Source organism: Miscanthus floridulus, chromosome 7, assembly GCF_019320115.1.
Source record: "Miscanthus floridulus cultivar M001 chromosome 7, ASM1932011v1, whole genome shotgun sequence".
In the NCBI taxonomy this organism is placed as follows: Eukaryota; Viridiplantae; Streptophyta; class Magnoliopsida; order Poales; family Poaceae; genus Miscanthus; species Miscanthus floridulus.
Window position 1 is genome coordinate 34,484,062 of NC_089586.1, and position 7,962 is coordinate 34,492,023.

Below are 7,962 nucleotides of genomic sequence, written 5' to 3' on the forward strand. Positions count from 1 at the left end.
GGGCTGATAAGGCACTCATACTGGCGTAGACGTGTCAGGGTCGAGGTAAAGGCGTGGGCATGTCGAGTCTAGGTACAAGCGCGGCGCGGGTCGGGGTCCGTCCGGATGTCCTCTCATCCTATCATTATCGCTATTGTTAGGGGCATATGTCGATCCTCTCACATGGATGACCCCTTGCATTTTCCGTAGTAGGAAAGATTGTTGTTATAATAATTTGTAATTTTTTCACTTCTATATTTTAGTCAAGCATTTGCAGTTTTGCATACGACTCCTTTTTTCTCGAGCAGAAGGCCAATTAAGGCTTTTGGTTGGGTTTTTTATTTAAGCAAAATGTCCACATTACCTTTCTCAAATTTTGTGAAAGTCTATTTTTTCCCTGAACTCTAAAATCGGATAAACCACCTCCTTGAACTTTTAAAACCGTTCGTTTTACCTCCCTGATCGGTTATAAGCGGTTTTCAACGACGGTTTTGTCTTTTTTCTTTTTTATTTATTTCGGTTGAATCTTTGAAAATCATAGTAAATAAAAAATCATGAAATAGAAAATCTAATTTTGTTGGACTCCACATGTGTAGATCTATACAGTGACCATATAATATGGTATGTATTAGTATATTTTTTACTATAGCTTTAGATCTGTGCTATTCTGTAATTAATTCGTAGCTGTAGTTTTTATGGTCCAACTGTGGTAAAATTTTTATGGTGGACTAATTACTGTATGTTTAAACTATAGTAAAATTTTATACTCATTGAATTAGATTTATAAATAAATCTATAACTAAGTTATACATTATCCAATGAGTATAAAATTTTTACTATAGTTCAAGCATACAATAATTAGTCCACTATAACAATTCACCACAATTGGACTATAGAAACTGCAGCTATGAATTAATTATAGAAAAATATAGATCTAAGCTACAACAAAAAATTTGTATTAAAATATACTATATTATATATTCTATGTGTAGATCTACTCATATGGAGTCCAACAAAATTGGATTTTCCATTTTATGATTTTTCTATGATTTACTATGATTTTTCAAAGATTCAGCCGAAATAAATAAAAAAGAAAAAGACAAAATCGTCTTTAAAAACCGCTTATAACTTGTCATGGAGGTAAAACGAATGGTTTTAAAAGTTTAGGGAGACGATTTATCTGATTGTAGAGTTTGGAGAGGGAAGTTGACTTTCGCAAAAGTTAAGACAACTAACCTGGACTTTTTTTCTTTATTTAATAAAAAAATTTAATTCGGCTGAAAGGTGGATCGGCCCATCAGTAGCCCACAGATAGCGCCCGCCTACGGCCTATCCGCGTCAGCCCGCCGGCGAGGCAACGCACGAGACCCCCAAATTCGCGAGGCGACCATGGCAGGCCGCGCCGGCGGCGGCCGCCGGCCACGCGCCGTCTTCATGGCGTTCGGCACTCAAGGCGACGTCTTCCCCATCGCAGCATGCTTCTCTTCCTTCACCTCCCCCGCTCCCCCTCTCGCAGCTGACTTCTGGAGACAATTTTGCTTCCTTTTGCTCCACCTGTTACTAAGCCGTCAGAATACACCAGAATTAAGCTCAGGGACTCGATTTAGTTTGGAGGGCTGTGCTTTCAATTTGATTCCATCTGCATTCGTTCTGTAGGCGCTTGCTGCAGCTTTTGGGCGTGACCAGCAGGAGTATGCTGTGGTGTTCATCACTCATTCCGCGCACCGGGTAAGAAGGCTTGCTAAAGGGGAACAGTTTTCATACTCCGGTTTACTTCATGTGCCATAATGTAATGAACTTGGTGCAGAGTTTGTCAGCACATCTAGCGGCCAGCAATGTCAGATACATGCCTGTGTCAAGCCCGCCTGTCCTCGCTGCCGAACAGGTAGAGAATATCTCAAGTAAGTGCCACTGCCAGGAGGCTAATTGAATCACATGTGGTCCAGTTATTTCCTGGAAAAAAAAACGATTATTCATGCAACTATCTTTCTTAGGCGATTCTATTCAATCAAATCATGAGCGTGAGTCCTTTTCAATGCGGAAAAAAGCCATTCAGATGGAGCACAGGAAAGAATGCTTGTCTTCTATTGAAGAAGTTTTTGGAAACAATCCAAGCATCAGTGGGGATTTTATTGTGATCAATTTCTTTGCTTTGGTAAGTAACTAAGTAGTATCTTTGTTCATGTATAAGTTAGAACTTGGTTTTGTTATTTTCTTCAAAATATTCTGTTCAGTTATTAAAAGTGGTGGTAATGATATGAAAACCCTGATTCACAACACATGTTGAAAATTGAAATAATGGATTTTATCACACATGACAGAGGACATATCCACGATATTTTTAACCAATCAGTTCTATATTTAGGAAATCAGAATCATTTCTAATAACCTAATTCAGCAACAAAATGCTTTTTATGCTATCATAATATGGGTCATCTCATGATTTAGGAAGGTTGGCACCTCGCAGAACTATTCCAAGTAAAGTGTGTCATTGCTGCTCCCTATTTTGTTCCGTATAGGTACTTGGGCTATATTGATTTCGATTTCACATATGCATTTTAAATTATTTCATTAGGGGGTTATCTAATCTTCTACAGTATTACTCTATTAGATATGTATCAGTAATTTTAGTGTGTTTATGCCTCATTTTCAATAATTTAATATTCTGGCACTTGTTTTTTTTTTCAGTGCTCCTACATCATTTGAACGTCAATTTAAACAAAATTTTCCTCTACTGTACAAGTACTTCCAAGAAGCTCCTGCAAACACGGTACAGAATAATGCCTCATAACAATGTTTTCTCTCTCAAATCTTCTTTGTCATTGGATTTATCAGTTTCGGATTGGCAAACATATCTTTTAAAGTAGCTACTCTATTTAACTTATCTGCATGGCGTGCAGATAAATTGGGTCGTCTTCTAGAGACATAGTCTCATGACTATTACCATTTTATGTATTTCACACAGTGCCCATTATTATTATTATATAAGAGGAAACAATAGAGCACTTCATTCTGTAGACACCAAGCCCTGTAGAGCAGTTGGGATATCCGTTAGATCCTTGAGGCTGAACACTTTTACCATTCTATGTAATTATCAGGTTTGCCATAGTGCCATACACCATACTTATGCTATGTGATTTTTATTCTATCTCTACCTCTGTGACACAGACATTGCAGATTCTCATATGTTAGCATCTGAAATGTATGAGAAATGTTGTATGCCTCTTAAGCATTGAGGGGGAAAAATGCTACATTAATGTTGTAAAGCAATGGTAGGTCTGCTGGACTGACATTATCGACTGGATGTGGGCACTCTTCACGGAAAGTTGGGGATCATGGAGAAATGATTGTCTGAATCTTAGCCCTATTCCTTTCACAGTGGGTATTATCTATAATTGTTTTTGTTTGTATGTTTGCAGTCCTGTTTAAGCTGTTGGAACATTACTGAGGTCAGGTTTTCTGATAACTGCAGGATCCAGTAACCAATCTTCCTTTGTGGCATGTGCGAGAGGATTCACCTTTATTACTGTTAGTATCATGCCTTTGATATATGAAGCCTATGCCTTATATGAGAACAATCAAGTTAATACACCTTCATATTCTATATTCTGTGAGCTACTGCTTTGACAACGGAAAACTTAGGAAATGAAATATTGTGATTGATTGATGGTAATTAATTGTACAATGATAAACCACCCTTGTATTAGTTTATACTGGATAAATGATTATTAGTTTTGTTTTTCCAGGTATGGTTTTAGCAAAGAAATTGTGGAGTGCCCAGGTGAGCTCTGGTGCCCCCACATTTTTTTAAAATCATTTTAGATGTTTATATTTCTTCACATTTCATGTACCTAATTTCAGTAATACTTTACATAACATCATGGTAGGATATTGGCCATTCAATGCTCATGCTTGTGGCTTTTGGTTTCTTCCTATGGCTTGGCAATTTTCTTGTGACAAATGCATGGAGTTGTCTGGAAATACCAATTCTTCATCTAGCGGTATGTTGTGTGCAAACCATTTTTCCCTGGAACACTTCCTGACAAGGAATGCTTATTCATCAAGACCTATATTTGTAGGATTAAGTTCCATTGGTAGGTGTGTTCTCATCCAATATTACTCGTATTGTTATTTTTACTCTTTCTATCCTGGTGCTTGTGCATTGCAATGGATCTCCAACAAATATTGAAATTATGTCTCTACTCATGGAGCTATTCATCGTTCACAAATATTATTTTTTAACCTTGAAGCTACATAGATTTTCTGACCTATCATTAATCCATAACCTCAAAGAAATTCAGTACAGCTGTGCACAAAGGATTCACTGAGCATACACATATGCATGAACAAATCAATGCACAAAAGTCCTCGGAGTTAAGGCATAGTAGAACTTTAGAACTAACCACCACCACCAACTAATCTTTTTAAGTAGTGTATATCAGAGTATGTAGATTGTAGAACCTAAGTTGATCAGCTCTCATTGCCTTATTTTGCTCTAAATGTAGCTGTTAGTAGAAAGTTATGGACATGGCTTTGCACTTTGCAAAACATTCTACGTTCTAGGTCTAGCTTCATTTTACATATCTATGTTCTATGTTTTTAGGAGTTTTTTTTCCTCTTGTCATTCCAAATCTTCTTAGAAATTTGCCAGATTTTTTTTCTTACATATTTTCTTTTATGACCAATCTGGTGCAGAATGGGCTTTCTTAGAAATCCTAAAGTGTTTTTAATGGTGCTTAAGGCTGCCATAGAGTCATCAGACTATAGATTCATCCTTTTTTCATCTGGATACAAGCCATTGGATTCTGCAATCCAATCCATTGCTTCATCAGAAAATGAATCAAGAGGTGTGGAGTCACCTTCTCTTGGTGGTGACAGCACTCTCCTTTTTAATGGCCATCTTTTCTGCTTTTTAGGGTGAGTACTAGATTGATGTTATATATGCTTGTCCTGCCATGTGGAATTGGTTGTGAGTAATATTACAATTTTCAGATCAATACCGTACAGTTGGCTTTTTCCTAGATGTGCAGCTGCTATTCACCATGCTGGCAGGTAAGAGAGCACTCATTTTTTCTCTCATTGGCAAGCGTCTGATTCATAATCTTGCACGATACTGGTACTTCCGCAAACGATTTTATGTTTTTACTGCTTTGATAACAGTGGATCTACAGCTGCAGCACTACTTGCTGGAATCCCTCAGGTGACAGCAGTTTCTATAGCTTCGTCATGTTTGAGGCTGTCTTTCTGCTGCTCTTTTCTTGTCCTTTACTAAACTTGTGATACTTGGATGTGTAAGAAGCATCAAGCCTAGTAATTCTATAACAAAAAATTGAAGTTCTGATACCGATTCAAACAAATACGTCATCTTCAAGATTCTGCATTTTCTTGACCATTTAATGATATGGCTACCTGCTTTGGGATTGACCCATTGTACTAAATCTTTTCATGCAGGTAACATGTCCTTTCCTGCTGGACCAATTTTACTGGGCAGAGAGGCTACATTGGTTAGGAGTGGCGCCTGAACCCCTACAAAGACAAAATCTAGTCCCAGATAATGATGACGCCTTGAGCATCCACAATGCTGCCGATGTGCTAGTTGGAGCTATCAGATCAGCTTTATCACCGGAAATCAAAACTCAGGCGGCCAGAATTGCTGATAGGCTTTCTTTTGAGGTGCGTTGTCTCGATGGAACTCTACAATCATTGTATCAAGGGTATAGCCATATAGACCAATGCTTATTATTTTCAAAAAAAGATTGAAAACTTACTACTTTTCACTTTGTTATATTGTGCACAGGATGGGATTGGAGAAGCCCTCAGGATCTTGAAGGATAGAGTGTTGACTCAGAACAAAACCTGAGCCATGATATCTGTGTGGCAGTAGGAATCAGGACCAGAAACATCTAAAATTACTGATCATAATACTCTTAGAAAACAATGCACGCAATTATTGTGTCAGTTTTTGTGTGTGTTTGTGTGTTGGGGTTGGGGGTTGGGGGTTGGGGGTTGGGGGATTGAGTTGCTTTGTTTCTTGATGGGAAGACGGAATAAAAGGCTGATGCCTCTGCCAATAGAGATTGTAAAAAGAAAGAAAAAAAATGCAATTCTCAATTCCCGAAGAGAGAAACAATTTTAACTTTGACCACCTCTATAGGAAAAAAGTATTAATCAAATAAGTATCGTTATATTGATTATGAAATATATTTTCATAGTAAAACTATTTAGAGACATAAATATTGATATTTTTTCTATAAAATAAGTCAAACTTGAGAAAATTGCATTGTTTTTGGGACAGAGGGAGTAGTAGCATAATTGGCAACATATTGTTTTATCTCGTCATGTAAAGTGACCCAAACTGAGATATTTTCCATCCTAAACAAAAACATAATAAATATTGATTTGAGCAATATGTCTGTTAGAAGCTGCAGTCAAATTTTTAGGCCTTTTAAAGCTTCAAATTACTACTTTAAAATAGCTGAATTTTGGAAAGGTTCGAACCAGAATGGTTCAGTTAGCACTCAAGAGTCAATGCCTGGGCAAGTTGGAACATGCAGAGCTAGCAAACCACTCTCCAGTCTTGGCTCCACCACCAGCTCCATGCAGCTCTTTCACAGGCAGAGCAAGCAAACTACTCCACGCACGAAAAAGCACGGCAAATCTGGCTTCGGTGGCTTGCCGCTATAAATTCATAAAATCCAGCGCGCTCCAACGCCGCAGGATTTAGCCATTCACCACCGGTTCGTTTCGCTTTCCGGCTAATTTGTTGAGAGAGAAAAATACTGTTCCAGCTGAAAAAACAAGTTGAAAAAGACGAATTACAAGAGAAACGAACAGGGTTTCCACTCCAGAAAAAACAAGCTAAAAAAGAAAAAAGACGGATTATAAGGAGCCAGCACACCACACCTGACCGAGTGACCGCTCAGAGTCAGAGAAAACACTTCTGGATTCCACTCCAGAAATTAATGCAAGCATGCCGCGCCACCTCGCGCTCCACGCGATCGCCGCCGCGCTGCCGGCGGCGTCAGGGCCAGGCAGCCACCTCGGCCCTGCGGTGTCCGCCGCGGCAGCTTTCCTGGCCGTGTGCGCGCTGGCGCTGGCGCTGTGCGCGTCGCACTCGGCGCCGGGGCCTGGCGGGCGGCTGCGGCGCGCCCTGGCCAGCGTGAGCCGGCGGCGGACGGAGCCAGCCATCGCGGCCGTGCACCAGGTGCAGCCCGGCGGCCTGGAGGCGTCGCCGTGCGTCTGGCAGAAGGGCATCCTCATGGGCGGCAAGTGCCAGCTCCCCGACTTCTCCGGCGTCATCAACTACGACCCCGCCGGCAACCTCGTCGCGCCCGCCCGCCCTGGCCGCCCCGTGCCCGCCACCATTGGGCTTGGCTGGTGAAAGACTGAAGAGGATTGATCGATCAAGCAGTATATTATAGGAGTTCAAAAAATTCGTGTGTCCATTTCTGTTTGGAGTTCGAATTTCACTGTTCCTGATATTTTGCACTACATTTTGGTAGCTAATAACTGAAGTTGCCACCTGAATCTTGTTCTTCAGTTTGACACATCTGGTGTGCCAACATGTACGTGTTGCACTGCTCCGTAATAAAGAAAAAGTTTGGTAAACCGACATTGTTCACCCATCAAACTTCTTAACTGGGATTATCAATATATAAAATGTTACGTAGGTTGATAACACATGATTGACATTGCTAGATTAATCACGTATGGAAAATCCTTTCATAGCATACAATACAACTTGATCTATAGTACTAACTTCGTTCTAAATTATAATTCGTTTGATTTTTTTTGGCTCCAAGTTTGATCACTCGTCTTATTTAAAAATTTATGTAAAATATCACATCTTTTGTTGTGGCTTGCTTTATTAACAAAAGTTCTTCAAGAATAACTTAAATTTTTTACTATGTTTGCACAAATTTTTTGAATAAGACGAGTAATCAAACTTGGGGTTAAAAAAGTCAAACGAATTATAATTTAGAA

At 39.5% G+C, this 7,962-nt stretch overlaps 2 protein-coding genes across 2 annotated transcripts; both read left to right on the plus strand.

Annotated features, from left to right (window-relative positions):
- Nucleotides 1-1,284: 1,284 nt before the first annotated feature.
- LOC136463022 (sterol 3-beta-glucosyltransferase UGT80B1-like) lies at nt 1,285-5,917 on the plus strand. Its single transcript, XM_066462072.1, has 15 exons — nt 1,285-1,452; nt 1,636-1,707; nt 1,787-1,880; nt 1,974-2,134; nt 2,428-2,498; nt 2,668-2,749; nt 3,256-3,357; nt 3,452-3,507; nt 3,726-3,760; nt 3,867-4,077; nt 4,675-4,896; nt 4,972-5,031; nt 5,140-5,179; nt 5,431-5,652; nt 5,777-5,917. Exons 1-15 carry the CDS (start codon nt 1,369-1,371, stop codon nt 5,837-5,839), a joined length of 1,575 nt encoding a protein of 524 aa, XP_066318169.1. The 5' UTR covers nt 1,285-1,368; the 3' UTR covers nt 5,840-5,917.
- Nucleotides 5,918-6,789: 872 nt separating this feature from the next.
- On the plus strand, nt 6,790-7,560 carry LOC136463023 (uncharacterized). Its single transcript, XM_066462073.1, has one exon. The coding sequence runs from the start codon at nt 6,950-6,952 to the stop codon at nt 7,358-7,360; it is 411 nt and encodes a 136-aa protein (XP_066318170.1). The 5' UTR covers nt 6,790-6,949; the 3' UTR covers nt 7,361-7,560.
- The last annotated feature ends 402 nt before the right edge of the window (nt 7,561-7,962 follow it).

Excerpts from the sequence above, each read along its gene's own strand:
- LOC136463022 (XM_066462072.1), top strand. The coding sequence starts at position 1,369 with ATGGCAGGCCGCGCCGGCGGCGGCCGCCGGCCACGCGCCGTCTTCATG. Across the intron at positions 3,508-3,725 it reads GAGGATTCACCTTTATTACT|GTATGGTTTTAGCAAAGAAA; the intron begins GTTAGTATCATG and ends TTGTTTTTCCAG. Across the intron at positions 4,897-4,971 it reads CATCTTTTCTGCTTTTTAGG|ATCAATACCGTACAGTTGGC; the intron begins GTGAGTACTAGA and ends TACAATTTTCAG.
- LOC136463023 (XM_066462073.1), top strand. The coding sequence starts at position 6,950 with ATGCCGCGCCACCTCGCGCTCCACGCGATCGCCGCCGCGCTGCCGGCG.